At 42.7% G+C, this 26,123-nt stretch overlaps 1 protein-coding gene and 1 pseudogene across 2 annotated transcripts in view; both read left to right on the top strand.

Annotated features, from left to right (window-relative positions):
* Positions 1 to 9: 9 nt before the first annotated feature.
* The window catches only part of Tatdn1 (TatD DNase domain containing 1), a 35,381-nt gene continuing 9,267 nt past the window's right edge, over positions 10 to 26,123 (top strand). Inside the window, exons 1-9 of one of the 2 annotated variants that reach the window (XM_059246874.1) lie at positions 10 to 102; positions 9,981 to 10,046; positions 12,608 to 12,657; positions 15,320 to 15,383; positions 17,305 to 17,448; positions 17,541 to 17,583; positions 22,253 to 22,338; positions 22,602 to 22,642; positions 25,658 to 25,734. In XM_059246874.1, the coding sequence (XP_059102857.1) occupies positions 81 to 102; positions 9,981 to 10,046; positions 12,608 to 12,657; positions 15,320 to 15,383; positions 17,305 to 17,448; positions 17,541 to 17,583; positions 22,253 to 22,338; positions 22,602 to 22,642; positions 25,658 to 25,734 (593 nt within the window). In that variant the 5' untranslated portion in view covers positions 10 to 80. Of the gene's footprint in view, positions 103 to 9,980; positions 10,047 to 12,607; positions 12,658 to 15,319; positions 15,459 to 17,304; positions 17,449 to 17,540; positions 17,584 to 22,252; positions 22,339 to 22,601; positions 22,643 to 25,657; positions 25,735 to 26,123 lie in introns of those variants that run through there. The other variant, XM_059246875.1, reaches the window with a different exon arrangement.
* On the top strand, positions 16,920 to 17,016 carry LOC131897273 (U6 spliceosomal RNA; annotated as a pseudogene).

A 26,123-nucleotide genomic window follows, 5' to 3' on the forward strand; every position in this document is an offset into this window, starting at 1 on the left:
TCGCGAGGCGGAGCCGGAAGGGTGAGCCTGCTCGGGGCCACTTCCGCTTCTGCCGGGGAGGAGCCTGCCGCGCTGTCAATATGAGTCGCTTCAAGTTCGTGGGTAAGGGCGGGTTTTCCTTAGCTGCGGGTCTTGCTGGCGGTCTCGGGTTCCCTGTTCGCGGCTTGGCCTTTCGAGGGTACACAAGGTTTCCGGGACGCCGCGAGTGCCAGCAAGGAGTGATCGGGTTCTTGATCGGGGCTGGGGAATCATTTGTGAGAATGCGCGAGTTGTGCATGATTGTGATTTGTGCACGAGTTGTGCATAATTGTGATTTGTGCCCTTTGTGTGTGTTTTATTCAGTTGAAAATAGAGGAATAAGTGTCGGGGTGTGTGTCAGCGGTAGACTGCCTAGCACGGGCTAGGCCCTGAGTCTCCCATCCCCCCAAAAGAAAAAGAAAGCACCGCCCCCAAGCTTATCCCTGTATTCTCTTGCTTTCCGTGAACCCTGGCTCCTCTTCATGGCCCGCCGGACAATGCCTTCAAGCTACCGGTTCACTCAGTCATCCGATCACATCACAGATGACTCTGGCAGGCTGGGCATTGGGTCCTAGGAACGTGGCAAAGTCCTGGTCCCAGCTTTTCTGGCATCGCCATCTAGTGATAAATGGGAGTCCACAGACCGGTGGAAAAGAAACAAATTGTGTTACCTGGCGAGAACCACGATCCATAAAAACAGCTGGAGAGTGTGGCAGGGATTCAGAATGATACTTTGGAAAACTTGAGGGACATTGTAAAAGGTAGGGCTGGAAGGATAACTTGGAACCCAGAAGTCTCGATGACTTAAGCTTCACTCTCAATGGAGTGGAGTGTCAGTGAAGGCTTTTCAGTACATCACTGAGTGCCAGTTACAGGAAAAGAATCACGCCCTCTGGGATGCAGCTGTGGGTAATTTCAGCATGAACCTCATCTTTGAGGAATTTCCAGCTACTTAGGGGTGGGAGGTGACAGTGATGAGGTTACCCTGATAGACACTACGTAGATTTAGTGGCAGATAAGGAGAGGTGTGGAAGTAGTTCAGATTCTGAATCAGGACAGTGCAAGGACAGAAAAGAGAAGTGGAATAGTTGTTTTTGCACTGCGTTTTGCACTGACTGTGTCGGGTTGTGGAGAAGGAACACTCAGAGATGACAGGCTGAGAAATACCTGAATTTGGCTGGCTTGGCAGTAGGTGGGAGGGCCAAAGGACATCCAGGTGAAAACATCATCCAGACACTTAGAAATGTCGTCAGGCGCTCATAGAGTGGTTAAGGTTATACACTAAGATCTGAGAGACACTTTAAGCAATGCATTTTCCAGAGACATTGTATTAAAGCCGGTGGAACTGTAAGAAATCTAATGGTGAGTTAATTTTCACACCAGAGAGGTTAAGTACTATGACCAGGCAAAGCAAATGTGAGGGAGAATGTTAACAGGTTTAAAAACAAACAAACAAAAACTCTTGAGAAAACCTGAGGTGAAAGGTAGGTCTTCTGGGTTGCTTGACAAGAGGTGTTGGGAAGTAGTGTGTCCTGAAGAGGGCACAAGCCCTCGCGCCTTGCCTCTACTCTCTCTATGCCTGTTACTGGTTGTTGGCATCTAGGCTGAGATCTCCTGGAGCTAGACTCGCAGGCAGTTGTGAGCCATCTGATGTGGGTGCTGGGAACCCAACCTGGGCCCTCTGGAAGAGCAGCCAGTACTCTTCACTGCTGAGCCATCTCTCCAGCACTTGAATCTCGTTCTTTTCAGTAATTTTCACAAGTAGCGAAATAGTCTGTTGAGTTTTAAAAACAATTTAAAATGCACAACTGTTATTAGTATACGGACAACAAAAGAGGCAGTAAAGCTGGGTATCGTGGCGCAGGCCTCCAACTTCAACACTGGGGAGGAGACAGCCCCGTCCCACATGGAGAGGCCCTGTCTCAAGTGACACTGTCAGCAAGGGGACAGCGGCTGCGGGAAGGAGTTTTGGATCCCCTGCTCTAGCATCCTTTTGTTAGTGTATGCATCTTTTCTCAGTGACTTGAGGAAGAAACTGGGCCGGTTGTTCCACCTTTTGGATTCGTCTCTTTGCTAAACAGTGCTGTGAGTCCCTTGGTCTCTGATTCTTGGGAGTTCCTGACCTTGAAATTATACCTAAACCATTTAAAATCCCTTGTTTGCTGTCTCTCTGTGTCCCTGAGTCATAGGTAACATCACTTGACATGATTCACTAAGCCCAGTTAGTGAGGCTTTAGCTTGCGGATATGGCTGTCTCTGAGAGACCAACTGTACACACACTTTCCCGCTTGGTTTTGAAAAATAAACTCATGTCACCACTTGTAGTTTTTGTTGAGGACAGCCTTTTTCTTTTATTTATTTATTTATTTGTTTGTTTGTTTGCTCGCTTTCGAAACAGGATTTCTCTGTGTATCCCTGGCTGATCCAGAACTTGATCTAAGACATCTATTAAAAGCTAACAAAAGGGAGAGATTACTGTCCTATATAGCAGGGCCTTCCAGTGTATGAATCCTTCGGTCAGAAGGAAGTAGTGATTGCTCATGTTACTGTGTCTTCCAACCTTCTCACTTGGTTTCCTACTTTCAAGCTATTTACATATTTGACCAAACTGGCTAGAAAGTTGGTTTTTATATACTATTTGCTTAACTTTTGTTTGTTTGTTTGTTTGTTTTTTGAGACAGGGTTTCTCTGTGTAGCCCTGGGTGTCCTGGAACTCACTCTATAGACCAGGCTGGCCTTGAACTCAGAGATCCTCCTGCTTCTGCCTCCTGAGTGCTGGGATTAAAGTCGTGTACCATCACCGCCCAGCAGTATTTGTTTCAGTTTACCTGCCAATAAGCATATTTCTGATAAGAATGCTTTTAATTTAAAAGATACTAACCTGAGTGCTGGGATTAAAGTCGTGTACCATCACCGCCCAGCAGTATTTGTTTCAGTTTACCTGCCAATAAGCATATTTCTGATAAGAATGCTTTTAATTTAAAAGATACTAACCCTTACATTAGATCAGCACATTTTCAACAAGCAAAATAAATAGGATTTCACCTGCCTTTGTTTTTGAGGTCCCATCAAAATAGACAGGGGTGTGGGGAGATAGTTCAGTGGTTAAAGTGAGGACCAGAATTCAGATCCCTCAAACTCACCCAGGTAGGCAGGGCAGCCTGTCTGTAATTTTGGATCTTGGAAGGCAGAGGATCTGCAAGCTAGCCAGATACCACTGTAGGGCCAAGTTCTGGGTTCAGTTGAGAAACCCTCCTCAATGAATGATGTGAAAAGTAAAGGGAGGAAGACTCCCAACATCAATGACAGGGCTACACACACATGTGCACCCATCTGCCATACATGCATCTGAACACTAATGCACGTATTCATATACACAGGTACACACGGGGGAGGGGGCAGGGGAGTCAAACAGCTTGACTCAGTTGACTCTTTGGTAACAGTTTTGCATTGGGAGCACTGAGTACTGAAGACGCTAGAACAGAATAGCTAATAAAACAGCTCCAGTGCCATATGGTGTTGGCACGTTACAGTTTGTGCTGTGCCTGGTGATGGTAATAATTACCTGTTAAAGAGCTTTTGATGTGCGAGATGCTTTCATCCTCATTCTTGGGTTTGAGTCATTCTGTTGCCAGAGGATAATTCTGCTCATCCACTAAGAAGATGGAAGCTCAGCCGGGACCAAGACTATTTGGCTAATAACCGGCAGTGGCAAGAATTCTGACTCCAAAGCTCCCCTTCTTTCCATAACTGTAATTATAGTCATTTCATTTTACTGCACTTCTTGGACCTTGTTTGCAGATCGAACTCTTCCTAATCAATTGATCTGAACTTTTCTTTGGTTCCTCTGTATCCGAGAGCTGAATTAGTGTAGTCTTTCCACAGCTGTTTCTGGTGGGCGGGTGGGCGGGGAGGTGGCTTCTGTCTGGGAGCATTTTGTCTGGGAGACTGGAGAAGGTCTTCGAGGAAACTGATGTGATTCACAGAGTGGAGGGACAGAAGTCCTTTGCCATTAGACTTGGCGAGGCCGTAAAGAGACTGTCCTCAGTCTATCCAGGAAACAGTGGTTCTAATAACTGGCAAAGGACTGCGAGCTGTGAAGATTCTTGTGGGGAAGGGAAGCTTTGGCTGAGCATTAGTACTCTAGGTCTACCCGAGCCAGGACTGAATCTACAGGTTGAGACACACCATGTCTCAGAACCGGAAGCAGGAGAATTTAGAGATCAACTCTTAAGAGAAAGCAAATCGCCCGGAGTCAGCCTTTTGCCATCTGCCTCAGGGTGGGCATTACAGAAAAGCTGAGATCTGCTCTGTCTAGGATTGGGACAGGGTGAAGATGGCTTCCAAAGCTGAGCCTCCACTTAATCTTCAGTTCTCTTTTCAACTAGAGTTGGGGTGTGTCTTAGGGTTTCTGTTGCTGTGACAAAACACCATGACAAAAAAAGCAGGTTGGGGAAAAAAGGGTTTATTTGACTTATACTTCTGCATTGCTGTCCATCACTGAAGGGCAGGAACTCAAACAGGACAGGATCCTAGGAGCAGGAGCGGATGCAGAAGTCATGGAGGAGTGCTGCTTGCTCAGCCTGCTTTCCTATGGAACTCAGAACCATCAGCTCAGTGATGCTACCACCCACATGGGCTGGATCTCATGGAGGCATTTCCTCAACTGAGGCTTCCTCTCTGATGACTCTAGCTTGTGTCAAGTTGACACATAAAACCAGCCAGTACAGCTGACCCCTTGTCAACTTGATACACAAACACATCACTATAAAGCCACAACCCTAAGATCTCACATTAAAAACATAACTTTAAAAATCCCACAGTCTTATAAATTCAAGCACATTCAAATTCCAGACCCCTTAAAATAGCCATTCTCTTAAAATCCAAAGTCTTTTAAAATTCAAAGTCTCTCATCTGTGTGCTCCAGTAAAATACTTTGTTACTTCAAGAGGGAAAAATCAGGGCACAGTTACAGTCAAATCAAAGCAGACCCAAATTCCAGCCTTCAAGGTCTGGGATCACTCATGGTCTTCTGACTCCTCCAAAGGGCTGTTTCACTCTCCAGCTCCACCCTCTGCAGCACACACAGCTTGGTGGTTCCACTCCACTGCTGCTGCTCTTTGGTGGTCTTTCACAGTATTGGCATCTCCAAAACACTGGGCTGCACTTTGACCGATAGCCTCTCATTGGTTCTCCTCATGGTACCAAGCCTCATCTTCTCTGCATGACCCCTTCAGTCCTGGGCCTTCAACTGCCACTGAGGCTGCACCTTCACCAATGGCATTGCTGTTCATCACTGAAGGAAGTCAGGACTGGAACTCAACAGGGCAGGAACCCGGAGGCAGGAGCTGATGCAAAGGCCATGGAGGAGTGCTGCTTACTGACTTGCTTCCCCTGACTTGCTCAGCCTGTTTTCTTATAGAACCCAGGACCACTAGCCAAGAGATGGCGCCACCCACGATGGGCTGGGCCTTCCCCATTGATCACTAATTGAGAAAATGCCTTAAAGCTGGATCTCATGGAGGCATTTCCTCAGCTGATGCTCCTTCCTCTCTGATGACTCAAGCTTGTGTCAAGTTGGCACACAAACCACCCAGTACAGGGTGTTTAATTGCTTCCGGTTCCATTGTATTTGGGAAAGTTCCGGTCACTTTGCCAATGACAAAGACTTCCTTGAAGAAACTGGAGCCTGACTGCCTTTTAATTGGCCTATTGATTCGGCCCCAACATTTAGCGCTTGGACTAGAGGTCCAGTTTTACCAAGAATTATAGTGAGTTAGTAGAGTGGAAATCCTCACCTGGGTGTATATCGCCTTCAGTTCCTCATCCTTACCCTCAGTGCTCCTGTCGCTGGGGTCCACCCTCAGCAAGGATGTGTCACCTTGAGTTTAGTTAGATTCCTTCCTTCTACCTGCTGGGCCTTTAGAAACTTACCACTGATCCCTACCTTCTCTTGTCTCTGAATCTCCACTTAGCCTTGTTTTGGGGTTTGAGCCCTGATCTCTCTACTCTACTGCAGAACCCTCACCACAGCCAGGTGTTGTGGCCATGTCTCTGCCCACCTTGGTACGCACAGGCAGAGGGGTCTTTACAAGTGAGTCCGATTTAAAAACCCAAACCTAAACAAAGCAAAAACCTCTCATTGCAATAATCCTCTGGAATAAGGGCTCCATGGCTTCCATTAACAGGTGTCACAAATAAATACCTTAATGAATATATCTTAAGGATTTTTAAAACCACTGTTAAGAAGTGAAATGAGCTAGAAAAGGCTAAAAGCAATGAAGGCTATTTTTGTTTTTGTAATTGTTGATGTCGGGTGGTGACTAGTAACCATAGACCAAACCTCGGGCAGGGTTATTTAGGCAGAAAGGACTCTTTCCTCCCTGCTGCTTCTTCCTCAGCTTGTCTCCTTTATCTAATTTTCTTTCTGTAGTTGAAGAAAAACTTCTGTGAGTTTCAACATTCCATAAACCTATTGTATTTGCGGTGTGCATTTGCGTGTTAGATGGTCTTTCATCATAGTACCCCCTACAAGGTACTGCTATCATAATATCATATTTGTATCATAGTAGCCCCCCTACAAGGTACTGCTGTCATAGTATCATAATTGTATCATAGTAGTCCCCCTACAAGGTACTGCTGTCATAGTATCATAATTGTATCATAGTAGTCCCCCCACAAGGTACTACTATCATAGTATAATTGTATCATAGTAGTCCCCCTACAAGGTACTGCCGTCATAGTATCATATTTGTATCATAGTATTTGTATCATAGTAGTCCCCCCTACAAGATACTGCTGTCATAGTATCATAATTGTATCATAGTAGTCCGCCCTACAAGGTACTGCTATCATAGTATCATATTTGTATCATAGTAGTCCCCCCTACAAGATACTGCTGTCATAGTATCATATTTGTATCATAGTAGCCCCCTACAAGATACTGCTGTCATAGTATCATATTTGTATCATAGTAGTCCCCCCTACAAGGTACTGCTATCATAGTATCATATTTGTATCATAGTAGTCCCCCCTACAAGATACTGCTGTCATAGTATCATATTTGTATCATAGTAGCCCCCTACAAGATACTGCTGTCATAGTATCATATTTGTATCATAGTAGTCCCCCCTACAAGGTACTGCTATCATAGTATCATATTTGTATCATAGTAGTCCCCCCACAAGGTACTGCTATCATAGTATCATATTTGTATCATAGTAGTCCCCCCTACAAGGTACTTCTGTCATAGTATCATATTTGTATCATAGTAGTCCCCCCTACAAGGTACTGCTGTCATAGTATCATATTTGTATCATAGTAGCCCTCCTACAAGATACTTCTGTCATAGTATCATATTTGTATCATAGTATTTGTATCATAGTAGTCCCCCCTACAAGGTACTGCTGTCATAGTATCATATTTGTATCATAGTAGCCCTCCTACAAGATACTGCTGTCATAGTATCATATTTGTATCATAGTATTTGTATTATAGTAGCCCCCCACAAGGTACTGCTATTATAGTATCATAATTGTATCATAGTAGCCCTCCTATGGAGGAGGAATTCATAACCTCATCCATCTCTGTTGCTATGCTGATATGCACACATATTTGTAATATTCGGTATTGTATCTTTTTGTTGCTATTTGTTCAATGCCTAGAATTCTCTCTTTTCTACTTCTTGGGTTCTCCAAACTCCTATTCACCTTTCAAGGTCTGTCATAATGTTGGAGCAGCACATCCTGAGGTACAGCTTGTCAGAAGCCAAGTAGAGAACATAAGAACCTGACATTTGGCAGAAGGAGTGTGGAGATCTATTGGTAGGCAGCTGCCCCTACTGCCAAAGTTGGCCTGTTTTCTTTCCAGTGCTAAAAGTTCAGGGTGTTTATTTTAAATAAGGGAGACTTTGGGGCAGGGTTATGACTAGCTTTTCATCTTACTCCCCTTGTCCTTTTATGCTCTACAAGATTTACCAAGAGCAGCACGGATTTGGTGGATTGGATAATTCTCTGTCAGGGGATATTTGGCAGTTTTCATAGCTTCAACCCTAGATGCCAGCAACATTCCTTTCATGTGTGACAACCCAAAATGTATACAGACATCACCAAATGTTGAAGGTGTGAGAAGGGGGCCAGAGAGGAGTGAGGTGCTGCAGAATGCTTCTCCCTTGAGAATCTCTGCCCTGCAGGCACCGTGGAGCTCATTTAGTGTTTTAGGTAGAGTATGTCCCTGCACACACACACACCTGTGCTTGGAATACCATTTGCCTTCAGCTCTTAGGCCTAAGCTCTATCTTCAAGACCCAGATCCTCTGTGAAACTTTTTTCAATACTCGCTTGAAATTGATTGCCCCTCTTTTGTGCCCCCATACAGGTAGTAGTTATGTGCAGACTAAATGCATCCCACAGGTCAGTGTTGATGCTAGGGTCAAGTGATGCAGTAATGAAATAGATGGGATTTCTTGGATTCATGTTGCTTACAGTGTAACTTATTACGTTATACATTATATTTGTAGTTCTCATGAATATTGTACATTCCCATAGGGTAAGGACAAGTATTATGTGCATTTCCTGACTCCATATAGCATTTGACAAAAGTCGGCCTCCATGCGTAGCTGGTGAATAAAGGAAGTAATGTATTCCCCTCTGTACTTCTCCACTTCCATTACTATATCAGACTGTCTTCATTGCACATGAGCTTTTGCCAGTTCCCAAATGAGACATCCTAACTGCTGTAGCTCCCTTCAGAGATCAGCTTCCAGTATGCCAGAATGAATGTCTTCCATGCACATCTACCCCTTTGATTAAAAATCATCAGGCGTCCTGTTGAATACAGTATTTTTAAACACAAGTGTGTACCATAATTCATCCGGCCTTTCTGGCTAGACCTTTTCCTGTGCTTCTCTTCAGCAACTGGAAATCCTTTGACTTTCTAAAGAACTGTTCTCTTTCATACCCTGAAGCCTTGGAGTCTTAGTTACTTTTCTGTTGCTGTGAAAAGGCACCATGACCAAGGAAACTTCCATAAGAAAAAGTTTATTGGAGCTCACAGTTCCAGAGAGTGAGTCCGTGACCATCATGGTGGGGAGCATGGCAGCAGACAGGCAGGCATGGCTCTGGAGCAGTAGCTGAGAGCTCACATCTTGATCCACAAGCAAGGAGCAGAGAGAGAAAGCTAACTGGGAGTGGCATGGGCTTTTGAAATCTGAAAGTCCGTTCCCAGTGACACACCTCCTCCTATAAGACCATACCTCCTAGTCCTTCCCAAACAGTTCCACCAGCTGAGCCTATAGGAGCCATTCTCATTCAAACTACCACACTAACTCATCCTCTAATGTTCAGTTCAGGATTCTTTCTTTTTTTTTTTTTTTTTGGTTTTTCGAGACAGGGTTTCTCTGTGTAGCTTTGCGCCTTTCCTGGAACTCACTTGGTAGCCCAGGCTGGCCTCGAACTCACAGAGATCCGCCTGGCTCTGCCTCCCAAGTGCTGGGATTAAAGGCGTGCGCCACCACCGCCCGGCTCAGGATTCTTTCTTTCTGGGACCCTCTTCTGAGCCAGCCACCAAACTATGGTAGAAATTCCTTGTCTGTGTCCCATAATAACAGTGTTTTAATTTTATGTTTTTAGTATTTTGAAAAAAAATTATTGACAATTTCATATGTGTATATGATGTATTTTGGTTCTATTCCTAATGAATTTTCCTTCCCCCCCAGTGTTCATTTCAATGCTCCATAATTTCCTGTGAAGAGGTCTCCCTTGATCACTTCTGCCAGAAGTCTTTAGAAAGCAGAAATCACATCTTAGTTATCTTTGTATCCCACAGATACATAGTAGTGATGACAAGTGGCTGGCCCGTTGATATTGTTGGGATAAATGAAGGTGTGGATGAAAAGCTTATTTAGAGATGTTTCAAGTAAAGTAAATTGTTTTAATGACCATGCTTTGCTTTTGTTTCTCCAGATATTGGTATCAACCTGACAGATCCTATGTTTAGAGGAATCTATAGGGGGGTGCAGAAGCATCAAGGTAAGTGTTTCTTTTAAAAAGGTGATTTCTATGAAGACACACTTTCTTCCTCAAGGTAGATCTGGAAAAGCATAATCTACTCTTAAAATTGTAACATTAAAGAACTCTATGCAGCTTAATAGAAGCCCAGCACTCAGAAGGAAAGAGGAGAGCAAGTTTGAGGTCAGCCTGGGCTGCACAGTGAGAACTTGTTTTAAAACAAAACTCCTCATCAGATCAAAAAGAAGCGAAGTCAAGCAAGCCATATTGGTAAACCATCGCTTTGAACAACAGGGCATGCAACCTAACAGTTACTTCCTGTGAGCATCAAGTTTTTAAGAGACAATTTCAGGGTCTATAGATGGCACAGCAGCACTTACTACACTTGCAAAGGACCCAAGTCCAGGTCCCAGCACCCACACCTACACTGGGCAGCTCACAACTGCCTATGAGCCCAGCTCCCAGGCCTCTGAAGCCCTCCTCTGGCTTCTGACAGCATGCACATTCATGTGCACACACCCACATATAGACACATACACACATAATTAAACAATAACTCTTCTAGAAAGGAAGAACACATTTTTCAGCCAAGGACAAAGTGCAGCATAGCAGAAGAGAGGTGTACTGCTGTCTCTTCCCCTGTCTTCTCTTCTCCCCTTCCCGTCTGTGTCTCTATTTAGAGACCTAGTATATGGTTGGGACCAGATAGTTGTATCTTAGAGATTAAACACAGGCTTCATCAGAAGCAGGTGGTTTGTATTACCACGTAAGTTTATTTTCCTCTCTAGTCCTAAGAATACCAGCCAGGGGCTGATACAAGCTTAGACAAGTGCTGTATCACTAGGCTGTGTCTCCCATGTGCAAGTTCATTGATGAGGTCTGTTTGGTTAGCTGAGACGTGACTAAGCAGGAAATGGCAGTGACGCCAGATTTTAAAAGCAGACTCTGCAACAGACGTGTCTGTGCACACTGCCTGAGAAGACTGCTTGTGCTCATTGTGTACGTGCAAACAGGAATATTGGTTTTGTGGTTGAGGACGAGAGAGTTCCGTACAGCAGTAAGGCTAAGTCAGAAACAGTCTGTGCTTCTCCAGATGAGGTGGGCAGCTTTCCTGAAACAAGAAAATAAATGTTTTCTCAGGTCTCACCAATAAACAACTCTTCCACTTCATTTAGACATTTGGATAATATTTTATATGTTACTTATATAATAAAGTTAACTACTGAGTAAATTACATTCTGCTTTCCTTGCCCTTGTAGCACTTAGATTCATGTTTTGATGTTGCATGTGTAGATGCATGTAGCATGAATTCTAATTGGTCTTAATAATGAAAACCCGGAGCCAGATATCAGGGTAAATGCTGAAAGACCGGAGACACAAAGGAGCAAGCCTCAGCCACCTCTTACCTTGCCAACTCCTCAGCCTGAAAGGGGGCCTGAGCTCCTGTCTCCGCCCACCTTGTATTTCTCTCTCCACTCAGCCGCATCACTTCCTGTTTTCTCCTCCCCAGTACCGAGATTAAAGGCCTGTGCCCCCCAAGTACTGGGATCAAAGGCTTGAGATCCCAAGTACTGGGATCAAAGGTGTGTGCCACCACTGCCTGGCCTCTGTGGTTAACTAGTGGCCAGCTCTGCACTCTGATCTCCAGGCAAGCTTTATTTGTTAGAGCACAAACAAAATATCACCACAGATACATGTGTGTTTGTACATGTGTTTATGACAGAAATTATATAGTGGTCAGTTATCACTACTACAGTTCTAAAGTTTATAATCTGGCCATCCTAGGTGCTATATGAGTATAAATTAACTAAGGCGACTTTTGTCTCCCATTTTGTAGCTACTTTAGAAGTAACAATAATTGAATCCTATTTACATTTTCTCTGGTACTTAAATATGAAATGAATAATGGAGTTTTTCTATTTTACTTCGCTGCCCATTTGTTTCTGGACCTAACACTGGGTTGGGGGACTGGCTCAGTGTATGAAGTGCTTGCTCTGCAAAGCACTGAGTCCCGAGTTCGGATCCCTAGCACCCATGTGAAAGCTAAGAGCAGCAGCGTGAATCTGTAAGCCCAGTGTGTGGCAGGGACACAGGCAGACCCTGGGGGCTTGCTGACCAGGCAGTCCTTCTGAAACAGTGAGAGTCTCAAAATATATACGAGACAGTGAGAGAGGAATACCCGGTGTTGCCCGCTAGCCTATACACATGTATATCCGTAGGCATACACTCGCTCACACTGTCTCATGTACACACAAATACACATTTCAGATACACAGCACATCAGTTGATTTGTAGCCATTGAGTTCCTCTTTACTTTGGACTTCTGCCATTATCTCCATTGTGATAAAAAAAAGTATAATTAAATTATTAATTATTCAGTTTCTTGTTTTCTGCTTTTTTTAAGGTTTTGCAACTCTAGTTTTACTATATTACAACTAAATAGCACTGATTTGGCTGTGTTTTAATACATGATTATTTTTATGCATTTTTACTTTGAGAGAAAAAATATGAATGCATAATTGTAGATAATATCTATATATATATTTACTAGGTTTTCTTAATACATGATTTTTCTTACACAGATGACTTACAAGATGTAATAGAGAGAGCTGTCCAGATTGGTGTTAAAAAGGTAACATCTGAATTTTGTTCTTGTTGAATTTCTTTGTTTCTAAAATAAATTTTAGTTAACTGGCTGCAAAGGAAAAGAGAAAGAGCCAGTGGCAGGCACACCCTTAGTGTGTGTTTCTCCACGTAAAATAAGCAAGTTAATAGACGTAATTATTCTGTTCGCAGCTCTTTATGTTGCACAGTCCTCAGGTGTGTGATCAGAAATGTGACGATGTCTAGGAAAAAATTAAAGCTGTACCAAGTACTAGACAACCTTGAATAAGTGTTATAATACAGCTTGGCATGTGTTAGAAATAGTCATCAAAAACACATGCATGTGTTACAATATTTAGTTAGCTGTGGGCAAACCATTAGGGAACTGAGAACATGCTTTAATTTTAACAGTAATAAAATTCTTAAAGTTTTCAGAGCTTTTATTATTTAATTTACTTAATTATTTTATATCCCGACCGAAGTTTACCCTCCCTCTTCTCCTCCCGTTTTCTCCCCCACCCCACCCCCATCCACTCCTCCTCTAAAAGAAATTGAACATTAACTGGCTTATGTCAAATTCTCCAAGGTTTCTTTAAATTCGTGTACAAACGCCAGATTAGCCGACACATGTAAGATACAGTTATATTCCAGAGCATAGTGTCAATTCACTTTGTAACTATTGCCTCTGAGTTAAATGCCCTCGGTTCTAAAACACGGCACAACTAGTCAAATTCTGCAGTCTCCAACCCAAGAGTGTATTGACTCTTCAGAAGTAATGAGGGAGGAGCAAAGGCATTGAACTTCTCATCCTATGTTTACTCCCTGGTGATAATGATCTGAATCTAATGCGTCTCTGCAAATGCCGAGGTATCCCCACGGCGGCAGGAGTACTGTGCTCACTTCTGGTCAGGCACACACATATGTGGAGATGGGCAGAAACCACGGGACAGAGGCGGACTTCACTTGAACTTACGAGCTCCTTCCCAGCAGTTATGTTGCGGTGATTAGAAGCATGGTTTGGGCATCACAGATGAGGCTTCCAGTCCCAGCTTCCTCCTTTCTAGCTCTGAAACTTGGAAGAGTCTAGATTTCAGTTTTCTCATCCATAAACAAGGGGTGTTTTAAAGTATTTCAGACAGTTGTTATGTGGATTAAAGAAAATACTGAGTATGAACCAGTCTTCATGAGGTATGTGGTGCCATCCCCACTGCCAGATCAGGAGCATTGTACATCATGGCCTAGGCTTGCCCTTCCTTTCGTAGGCCATTTGGAGGAGGTATAGGTAATGTATGTAGATTTGGTTAGAAACTGTTCTACAGTTTTGTATGTGGCCAGCTGGTCTAATTAAAGAATTAGGTAAGATTGGTAAAGAACAGTTTTCCTGATATCTTAAAAATTTCTTAACTCCTATGTTCTATGGGCATTTGAGATTTTAGTTGTGACCGTATATTCCCTGTATAGAGGCTCAGTGGCTGGTCACACTAGAGGTTTAGGTGGCTGTATGACAGTATCTGTTTTTCATATGCAATTCCACCTTTGTTTTGTGTGCAGTCTCTTTGGTGTGCACCTACAATGAATTCCTTACTTTATCTTAGAAAGACTTTACAATATGTTTTAAAAAATAGGTCATCAGTGTCCTTAAATCCCCCTTTAGAAAACTGTACCTTAAATAGCACTGCCTTGGTAGTCACCTTTGACACTGGGCTCTTTAACTGTGTCTAACAGACTAGCAAAGATGGCATCCTAACCATCAAATGACTCCAATGGCTGTCTGAAGCATGCTGATTTCTCAAGAGCCATGAATTCATTTTACAGAGATTTGTCACTACATCAGTGTCGCAGTTTTTGGTCTTCGAACCCCTCTACTTTCTAATGACAGACCCTCTAAAAAGCTTTTGTGTGGGTTGTGTGTATTATATATATTAGGAATTAAAGCAGAAATATTTTAAGTATTAACTCATTTTAGGATGTGATAAACTATAACATAAACAGTATATTTTAATGGAAAATACTTATTTTCTAAACAAACCTTAGCAGCAAGGGATTGTGTCACACTGTGTTGTCTGTGAATGACTAAGAAGACGCTGCATTTGCATGTCATTTCTGGGGTCAGTCTGTTGTGATACTGTACGTCAGGTAGTATCTGAGTGACCTTCCTGAACACTTGAGATTGAATGAGACTGAAAAAGATGAGAAGCCGATTGTATTCTTAGAAAAGTAGTTTTGACCTCCTGGGAGTTTCCAGCCAATACTGGAGACCTGTTAAATTAATCAACACTATTCTTTACTGATTGACATGATCATTGATTTCAGTGAACAGAATTTTGAATTTGCAGGTCTTTAGCTATTCTGTCTTCTATAACATATAAATCATGTCCTCAAGAGAGGTGGGGTCTAATAGAGACAAACATGTGAATGCACGTTACTATTTAACACAGGCATCCTGTGGGAGGGTGTGTTTGGACAGGAGTCAGGTAGCACTCTGTAGAGATGGTCTTCCCCATGAACAGTAAAGGAGGGAGGGTGTAAGGAGGGGAGGGTGTAAGGAGGGGAGAGTGTAAGGGGGGAGGGTGTAAGAAGGGGAGGGTGTAAGGGGGAGGGGAGTGACGCGCCCTCAGTGAATGGTGGCCGTCAGGGGACAGTTGCTGACGGCCTGTGGAAGTCAGCCTCTTCTCTTCTTCCCATTTCAGTTTATGATCACAGGTGGAAGTCTACAGGACAGCAGAGACGCGCTGCAGTTGGCACAGACAAATGGTACCTCTCATTACTTTTACCAAAGCAAATGTGAATTAATTAATTATGAAGAAGTCTTTCTGAGAACTGCCTAAGGTACAGATACAGTGCATCCTGACTGTAGAAATGACAGGAAAATAGATTGATTTCAGTGGAACGTGGTTATGATAACAAAGTTTAGAGTACCCTTCGGTGTATGAGATGTTTGATAAAACATTGTAGTACTTAACGAAGATTATTATTTCAGTAAATAAGGGTAGTTACCCACACACATAATTTATCTTCAAGTAATTCTGATATAGAATTTTATGTGCATATTTTAATGTTTGGTATGAATTGTTTTTCTTTAAAATCTCTTAAATTGTGAAGGATCGTTGTTATTGACCATTTATTTTGTGAATCAGACTTTGTGTAAGGCCCCAGGAGTTTAAGTAATAATATAATATACCACTCTTAGGGCTAGAGAGATGACTTGGCAGTTAAGAGCACTTGCTGCTCTTGCAGAGGACTCGAGTTCTGTGCCCAGCAAGGGGCAGCTGCCCACAAGGCGCCGCAGCCCAGGGGATGAGGCATCCTCTTCTGCTCTCCATGGGCACTCCTCAGCACACACACTAACAAAATTAAAATGTGCTGCTCTCCGAGTGCTCACTTCATGCTCATACGTTTCCTGCTTACTTAAAATCTTAAAACCTTAGTTGGCATTCATATAACTGTTTTGCATGCATACTTTACTAGAAACCTAGAGATGAGGCATTCTACACAGTTTTTTCAAAATACAGCTGTGTTTCTTTTATGTATAAAATCTTATCAAAAGCTGTTTTTTAATAGAAATCTATAAAAATGCATGCTTTTCTTTAGGCTGTATTGACTCTCATTGTTAAAAACATGAAAACAATCATCTTCCAAGGACTTTTTGAAGTATGGAGGAAGATTTTCTTCCTTGCTTTGCATTCTCGAACAGCTATGGTTTTAAAATTCTTCTCCTATCTTTATGAAGATGTCTCCTGCCTCCTGTTTGCTACTTGTGGGAGACCCGGAGGAAGACTCTGCACCCTTCCATGGGTTCAGCTGCAAGTTCCTGTTGAATTTCTAAAGCAAACAAAACTGAGCCTCTCAGTGTAGACCCCACCTAGGGCACTGTGCATAGCACATGTGACAGATGCCCAAGCACTCTACCCCGAGCCATTCTCCCAGCCCTGGTACACCAGACTTCTGGTCTGTGTTCCTTACTATTGAAGCTGCTAAAAGTCTGGCCTCCAAATAGTGAGCTTTGTTTTTTACTAGTAAATGAAACCTCCCCTCCCACTGTTGAAGTCACTCCTGCAGGTGCCCACAGCCCCTGTGGAGCTGGAGTGCAGGCAGTTGTGAGCTGTCTGACTAGACAGGAACCAAGCTCTAGTCCTCTGCAGGAGCAGTGGGCACTTTTAAACACCTCCATCTCTGCTGTCAGCCTTTGTAAGGGAGGTACATGGTGGTGGTTTATTAAACACATGAATTGTGATAGTCATGTAAACAGTAAATATCAAAGATAAAATTGGGTGCTTGCTTTGGCAGCACGTGCAGCACATATATTAAAATTGGAACGATACAGAGAAGATTAGCATGGCCCCTGCGCAAGGATGCCGTGCAAATTCGTGAAGCGTTCCATATTAAAAAATAATAAAATAAAATTAGATGATGATATTTTAAGAGATAATTTCACTTTCCATTCTCAGATGCTTGGTAAATGACCAGCTTTGGAAAGAGTTGAATTGATAATTTGTATATCCACTTTTAATATATTTAGAAATTCTTGTTTGATTAATGTACATAATTCTGGAAGTCTGAATTGCTTATAGCTATCAAACATAAGTTGGAATTACCTTTTCCTCTCGTTTTTATATGTTAGCTACTAACGTGAACAATACTCTGAAAATAACCCTAAGATGTGGTTTTCTGTTAGACATGTTTTTCAGTACAGTTGGGTGTCATCCCACGAGATGTGACGAGTTTGACAAGAACAGCCCTGATGGTTACTTGGCGGGATTGCTGACCCTTGCTGAGAATAACAAGGGGAAAGTTGTAGCCGTAGGGGAGTGTGGACTTGGTAAGTGCCAATCTCCACACTTAGCATCGTTTTGAAAATAACTGCTTGTTATGTCCAGATCCTGAATAATGATTATTCTTTATCTTTTAAAGATTTTGACCGGCTGCAGTTTTGCCCCAAAGAAACTCAGCTCAAGTAAGGAAATTCGTTGATTTTAAAAATGGTTGAAAACTCCTAAGAATGGTTTTTATTTTTTTCAAAGTAACATCAATTGAACGTTTAGGGTTAGCTATCAAGGTATATATGTATGCTTTCCCTGGCATATATCAAAAGTTAAGTGAAACAAAGTCCACACATCTTTGCATGTAATTAATCATCTCCAACCGATTAACCACTGGATTTGGTTTGAATGCTAAAACAAAGGGATGTGTTTTATATCATACAGACTTTTTGGCAGGGGTGGCAAGAGATGTATTTATGCACAAACCATCTACCCTTGGTCCACTGTTTCTTATGCATGAAGAAAATCTAGATCAAATTACCTCTTAATAAATTTTGTCATCTGATTGGGGGGGGGGCATCTGTGACAGCTGATGTGATGACCTGAGGGACTTCTCACATTATACCTTCCAGGAATGTTAGAGATGCTATGAGGTCTGTCTCTTGAACACCATGTAATCAGTTCAGCTAACCTGAAAAGTTCACAGATTCACACTGGGACGGAAGTCTGTTGCTTTGCCAGCTTCTCAGGCCATCCCTCCACTGCAGTGTCTGTCTGGGCCACAGACTGTATCCAGGAAAAGTGCTGCAGCAGAGTCCCACAGGATATCTTGCCCATATGGCTTTTCTTCTAGAATGAGTTAAAAGTGATTCCCATATGCCACCTAAATACTGCAGACCAGGTTTTGGTTCCATGGAAGTATTGATAGTGTGGGTTCTATTTACTTCTCTGAAGATAAGCTTCCATCAACAGTCAGTGTTAGAACTTAGTATGTGTAACAGGGTATAATTAAGCTGTAACACACGTCCTAGTGTCTGTACTAGAGTAGACCTCAGTCTATTTTGTAAATGATTGCTGAGTACCTCTTCAGTATGATAAGACTAAGGCTTGGTTCTTTGGCCTTTATAGACAAGAGAGCCCATAAACAATTGTAGTAGGCTAGTAAGTGCTGACAGGAAGGTGTATACACTTGAGGACTTGTGTTCAATTCCTACCACCACCACTAAAAACAACAAAGTGTATGGACAAGACATGGATGGACAGCCCTTTTAAAGGAATCTGGGATGTCTTTGCTAAGATGACAGCATGATATAGGTCTCTTCAAAAAGGATGAGCTGAGGACAAACTAAAGCGAAAATATTTATTAAGATCACTTGGCAGTTTTTAACCTGAGATTTAAAAATGTCTGTAGAAGTAATAATCTAATTTGGATTGTTGTCAAGGGGACAGATGCCCCGGGAACCCCCATCCCACCTTGCCCTCCCCTGGCATAGGCTGACCTCTTCTGTGTCCATCCATTTCAGTATACTTACCTATGTTGAAGCTACACGGCAGACTAGTGTCTTCCAGCGTGTTGAAGGCATAGAGCAGGTCTGCTCATGTAGTTCCCTTGGTGTCTAGTTAAGGAAGGAGGCTCTCTGTTTCCTATATGGATAGAAGGGCTGCAATTGGAGTTTTGCTGTTGAACTTACTGTTGGAAGAATTAGCTCTTGATCTGTACTTTGTGTACACGTGTGTGTGTACATGCATACACACATGTGTGTACATGCATACACACATGTGTGCACATGTGGAGGCCAGATGTCAGTCCTGGTGTCATTCCTCAGGAGCTGTCCATCTTATTTTTTGAGACAGACTTCCTAACTGGGACCTGGGACTCTTCTGTTACATGGTTGCTGGATATCAAACTCAGGATCACATGAATGCATGGTAAACACTCTCCCTGCCAAGCCACCTCCCCAGTCCCTTCATCTTTGCTCTTTTTCCTTTCCTTTTTTTCTCCCTCCGCCCCTCTGGAATTTTTTTTTTTTTTTTTTTTTTTTTTTTTGAGACAAGGTCTCCCTATAGCCTGGTTGACCTGGAACTCACTATGTAGACTCACTGAAATCCTCCTGCTTCTGCTTCCTGAGTGCTGGGATTAAAGGCATGCACCACCACACCTGGCTTTTTTGTAGCATGTGAAATATTAACCTAGTATATGATTTGTTGGTTTTATAAAAAAAACCATTTTTTCCTTTTAAAAAGTACAACTGGTATTGTGTGTGAGAAATAGTAAGTAGATGCACCTGTAATGGGGTTGAAGTATACTGTCTTAGAATGAGCAGGCTGAGGTGTGATTTAGTCCTGCTATTCCCTGGCTGTCTAATTCCTTTACACACATCAGTGTCCTCATTGTTAGCATGAGGGTACCACTGTCCGTCCTTCTCAATATATGATGGGTAAAGTGTATGCCTGGACAGACTGAGATTGAGTACTCAATAATTACAGCTTCTAAAGGAAATACCAGCTGTGCCTTTTGCTGAGGGTTTCTGAAAGTGCTTTAAAAAATGCTATCACTGTGTCCATGTATGTGCATAAGGAAGTTAGAAGAGGGTGTCAGATCCCCTGCAGCTGCAGTTATAGAGGGTGAGAATCATCCATCATGGGGTTGCTGGGAACTGAACCCGGCTCCTCTGCAAGAGCAGCCAGCGCTCTTAACCACTGAACTATCCATCTCTCCAGCCTTGGAACATACTTTTCTAAAGACCAAGAAGGTGAAGCAAAGACTGGAAACAAGGAAAAGGCCTGACTTGGCTATGGAAAGTTTTTCTTTTGAGTGATAGCAGTATTTCTAACTTCGCTGCCCTGGTACACCTTTTCCTTTTGCATACTAGAGCTCAGTTCTCTTGTGTCGGGGGCACATTTGCTCTGGGCATTTTTCTTGGTGCTTTAGAATGTTAATATTATGTAGGTCTTTTTTTTAAAGGCAGGTATCAGACAAGGTTTCAAAATGACCCTGAGGCTACTTAGGCACCCTGGAAGAGTTGAGGCCATCCAGGCCGTCAGCCAGCTGGGAGAGGATTACCGCCCAGTGTCACACACTGGGCTTTTGGAAGGCCGCAGTCCTAATTAGTGACAGCTGCTGCTCCAACGACACTGACCTTTTCAAGCTCTCCTTAGTGTTGACCCAAGTGGTCAGAAGCAGTGATTCAACCTGAGTAAATCAGAGCTTTGACAAGATGGGCAGATGTAGATCAAGATGATTCATTTATGACCAGAAGACATTCTAAGTAAAAGAAACGTATTTCCACCTCTCGTCAGCCCTGCTCCATAGCTGATGTCATTTGGTGCTTCGTTTTGGTTTTTCCTTTAAAGGCACCAGTTATCTGGTGTTATACACCTGTTCTCAGTTTGCACTGTTGGGGGAGTTTGGTTTTGTTTTGCCACGTGGAAATTTTCCTTTTCAAGATTCTTATTTTTGTGAGGGAGCAGGCATGCCATGTCATGCCAGTGGAGGAACGGGGGACAACGGTGGTGTGGACTTAGTTCCCTTGGTTCTACCTCGGTGTGTGCTTTCGAGATTGAAATCCAGTTTATCATCATGTAGCAAATGCCCTTACCTGCTGAGTCATCTCACCAGCCCCCACTTGACCTTTTAAACATTTATTTTTATGTTTATGAGTGTTTTGCCTGCATATGTGTGTGCAGTACGAGCAAAGACCAGGAGAGGGCATCCAAGATCCCTTGGAACTGGAGTTACAGATGGCTGTGAGGCGTGGGTGCTGGGAAGTGAACCTGTGTCCTGGAGAAGCAGCCAGTGCTCTTAACCACTGAGTCATTTCTCCAGATCTCCGCCCCCACACCCCACCTCCACACACATACCACATGACCTCTTAATGATACCTGTCTAAGCTTGAACTCAGGGATCTTTCTTCTCTTGAATTATATAAAATTCTCTGGGCACATTATATGGGCTTCTGTTATTTTAATGAATTATACATTTGCCTATTCGGTGACAGAAAGGGACTTTCTAAACTGTTTAGTTCTATAAGATAGTGACTTGGTCGTGTAGTTGAACCATGGAGTTATGCATGGTGAGCACCCTGGAGAGATCATTGCCTGCAGCATATAGCTAGAGCTACCTGCATGGTCCCATTTACACAGTGACAGAGCACACTGGATGTTGGCCCGTTTACACAGTGACAGAGCACACTGGATGTTGGCACATGTACTACTTCAGTGCCTGTGGAAGAGGTGGCTTGCAGTATTGGGGTTTTTGAAACAGGTTTCATGTGGCCCAGGTTGGCCTCAAACTAATCAGGTAGCTGAAGATCTTAAACTTCTGACTGGCTGTCTCCACCTCCCAAGGCCTGATACACCATACTCGCTTTCCTGCAGTGCGGGGATTCCACCCAGGGCCTTGTGCGTGCCGGGCAAGGCCTCTGCCCTCTCCCCATTTGGCTCTGTCCCCAGCCCACTACTGGTAGTAATTCTTAATCTTTTCTTCCAAGTTTTTATGTTTCCTAACCTGCATAATGTCCTCGCTTTAACTGAAACAAAATTACTTTTGCTTATTCTTGCCCAGCAGAATCTGAAAAGGTGGTTTAGACCCACACGTGAATTAATAAAGGCATAGAGCACCAGTTTCAGATGGGGAGACCGATGGACGTTGTGGAAATAAGTTTGTAATCCTAGCAAATGAAGCACCCCTTTCCAGAAGTTCAGGGGCAGAAATGAACCTGATGATTTTAATGTCTGAATTCACTATTTTCACTTTCACATTCCCATTTCTAGATTATAAAATTCCTTCAGTTAAAAATTATTTGCTATATGTCTTATGCTAAAATAAAAATTTTACTGTGGAAATTTTTTGGCATTGTGCAGATATTTCGAAAAACAATTTGAACTGTCAGAACAAACACAATTACCAATGTTTCTTCATTGTCGAAACTCACATGCTGAGTTTTTGGGTGAGTAAAAATGAAATATCTTTACAATTTTGGGGGGAGGGTGGTTCGAGACAGGGTTTCTCTGTGTAGCTTTGGAGCCTTTCCTTGAACTCACTCTGTAGCCCAGGCTGGCCTTGAACTCACAGAGATCCGCCTGGCTCTGCCTCCCGAGTGCTGGGATTAAAGGCGTGCGCCACCACCGCCCAGCTCATATCTTTACAGTTTAAGAACTGTGTGGCAATTAGGCTAAAGTAGCTGAAAGTTTTTTTTTTTTTAATTCACAGACATAATGAGAAGAAATAGAGACCGGTGTGTGGGTGGAGTGGTAAGTATAAATGGCTGTTTTAAATATGGGATATACAAATACGCCTTTGATATTAAGGTTGGCTTCGGCTGACTCAGATATCAAAAGTGAGGTTACTGAGTCTCTTAGTTGAAAGACGTGTAAATTTACTATTAGTTTTATAACAACCCTTTTAGTTACACTTCTTTTGTCAAAGCACAAGAGTGAGTATGAACGTCTACTCACAAAACAATGGGAATGGACACGTGCTATCGTGTACATTCTTCCTACACCGTCCTTCAGTGCTCTTCTGTGTAAATGGTCCACAAACATACACCAGTGTTTACAATGTCTTCAAGTAGGCCACTGTGTCCTTTGGTTTTCTTTCCTAATGCCAGCTGGTAGACACTGTCTTCACTCTGCTTCGAGCTCACCCACCGCCATGTGCCTTCTGTTCTTATATGTTCCTCATGTGCTCGTTTCAGTCATGACTCTTGAGACATCCCATAAATACTCTCTACTGTCACTTGGCTGTGGGGTCTCTCACAGTGATTTCTAGTTGTTTGGGATCATAGGCCCCAGGAGATAGTCCGCCTTTAAACACTGCTCACATATACAAAATTTGAAATGCAATCTCAGGAGATTCAGTGATCATCTCTTGAGGTAAAGGTTGTTACTTAGGTATCTAAGTCACAGTTCCATTGTGCCAGTCAAGGAAGTAGGACCTAACCCTGAGCATTTACTGTAATACTTACAGGGCTTTGCTTGGATCCTTTGACATATTTTCTTTTTTGAAAATTTAAGGAACACACTTGTAATGTTTATTACATTTCACGTGTGTGTGAACACGTACACACATGTGCCATGGTGTTGGTGTGGAGGTCAGAGGACAGCTTGTAATGTTTATTACATTTCACGTGTGTGTGAACATGTACACACATGTGCCATGGTGTTGGTGTGGAGGTCAGAGGACAGCTTGTAATGTTTATTACATTTCACGTGTGTGTGAACATGTACACACATGTGCCATGGTGTTGGTGTGGAGGTCAGAGGACAGCTTGTAATGTTTATTACATTTCACGTGTGTGTGAACATGTACACACATGTGCCATGGTGTTGGTGTGGAGGTCAGAGGACAGCTTGTAATGTTTATTACATTTCACGTGTGTGTGAACATGTACACACATGTGCCATGGTGTTGGTGTGGAGGTCAGAGGACAGCTTGTAATGTTTATTACATTTCACGTGTGTGTGAACATGTACACACATGTGCCATGGTGTTGGTGTGGAGGTCAGAGGACAGCTTGTAATGTTTATTACATTTCACGTGTGTGTGAACACGTACACACATGTGCCATGGTGTTGGTGTGGAGGTCAGAGGACAGCTTGTAATGTTTATTACATTTCACGTGTGTGTGAACATGTACACACATGTGCCATGGTGTTGGTGTGGAGGTCAGAGGACAGCTTGTAATGTTTATTACATTTCACGTGTGTGTGAACATGTACACACATGTGCCATGGTGTTGGTGTGGAGGTCAGAGGACAGCTTGCCGCAGAAGTCGGTTCTCTCCTTCCACCGAGTGTGTGTGTGTGTGTGTGTCTCAGGAATTGAACTCTGGTCATCACTTAGCACCTTCGCCCAGCGAACCATCTTGCTGAGCCTCCGTAGTTTCCAAGGCTTTCCTCTGCTTGGTGTTTCACACCGCCACTGATAGGTGTATGTCCTTCCGTGTTGCTGACACGTTAATGTCACTTTGCATATCTCCTCTGTAGTTTACTAAGTGTGTGCTCTGTAACTGTCCCCCGGGGAGCTCTACTTAGGAATTGAGAAAGGTTTTAATTAGTGACCTAGGCATTACTGATGGCATTTATTGTACTTTCTAGACTCCACCTTTCACTCATTTTCTCTATTTCTAAGTAAAACTTTTACACAGATGAGTCTGTAACTTCCAAAAGTTAATACCAGGAACAGCAAAGCCAACCGAAATGTCTGGCTTCAATAGAAGAAATTGCCAAATAAAGCATTAACAACAAGTGCTGTAACTGGCTTGTAAGAAATCACATTTTAAATTATCTTTATATTGCTGGAAGATTTTTTGTTTTTTTTTTTTTTGTTTTTTTTTTAGTTCACTGGAAATGCTGAGGGGAGGATCAGATCTTTCAGGCAGCTGAGGACATATTGTCCATGGACAGTGGTGACGTGACTTCAGCTGTAAGGGAGTGTTACTGTTAGTTATGGCTTTGTATTACTTACATGCAGCTAAAGCAGGAGACAAAGATCTCAGCCTTTCTGCCTGTGTAGCTCATGTGGATAATGTAATAGTTGTCATTTTTTTTTTAATTTACTTTTATTTTGTGTACACACACACACACACACACACACACACACACACACACACACACACACAGAGGTACTCATTGAGGCCAGAAGAGGGCATGAGATCCCCAGAGCAGGAGTTTCAGGTGATTTAGAGGGCTTCATGTGACTGCTAGGAATTGAACTCAGATCCTCTGCAGAAGCAGCAAGCACTCTTAACTGCTGAGTCACCCTTCCGGGCCAATAAGTGACATTTTAAAAGCAACATTCTCACCACTTTATAAAGCTTCTTAAAACTTACCTCTTAAGGATTAATCATTTCTCCTTTAAAAGAAAAGTATCCTGTAGCAGAGAAATGCAATGGGATTTTCAGTATATTTTAAATATTCTGTTGAAATCTTGTATTTTAACTGAGTGTTCTCAGACCTTCCCTCCTCCTGTGTAAGAATGTGGCTCGCTTTACTGTGTCCTTCGGAGAGAGTCCGCAGAGAAGGTGAAGTAGAGACACCCTCCCCTCCCCCCAGGCAGCTAACCCCTTGCTTTGTGTCACCAGGAATGATGACAGGTTGTGATTATCAAGTCTGGTTTGAAAGAAGAGCATTGACTGTATGTGCTACCACATTAAAAAACTGTGACTCAACACCCTTACCTATATTTCTGGTTTTGTTAAGAAAGTCTAGCAATGCTATTGTAGCTTTCAAGATTTTTATAATAAAATTATATGTATATATCCCTAGGTGCATTCATTTGATGGTACAAAGGAAGCAGCAGCTGCTTTGATTGACTTGGACCTTTACATAGGATTTAATGGTTGGTACGTTCTTAGGCTGTTTTCTGTTTTCCCTGATTTTTATATGAGCAGATTTATTAACGTTTGTATGCTCTGCAGTGATCCTTGTCCGAGAATTTTAGTAACTACTTATGTAAGACATGAAGTAGTAGATTGTTATCATGGGCCAGTGTTCAAAAGTTATATGCTGTTATGCTGCATTCTGATACTGGAAACAATTGTGTTGAGGTCAGCACTGACTGTCTTTAGCAATCCAGTCTGTTCTCAGGTTGTCTCTTGCTTTTCATAGGTATATGTTCACAGCATTTTATGTAAGACTCACATGTTGGCCATGGGAAAAGACTATTCTATGACAGTCTGTGTACTTCTGTAGGCCACACAAGTTAGGTAACAGGTGTACAGTTACCCCAAGT

The sequence above is a fragment of the Peromyscus eremicus genome, chromosome 20 (assembly GCF_949786415.1).
Source record: "Peromyscus eremicus chromosome 20, PerEre_H2_v1, whole genome shotgun sequence".
Classification (NCBI taxonomy): domain Eukaryota; kingdom Metazoa; phylum Chordata; class Mammalia; order Rodentia; family Cricetidae; genus Peromyscus; species Peromyscus eremicus.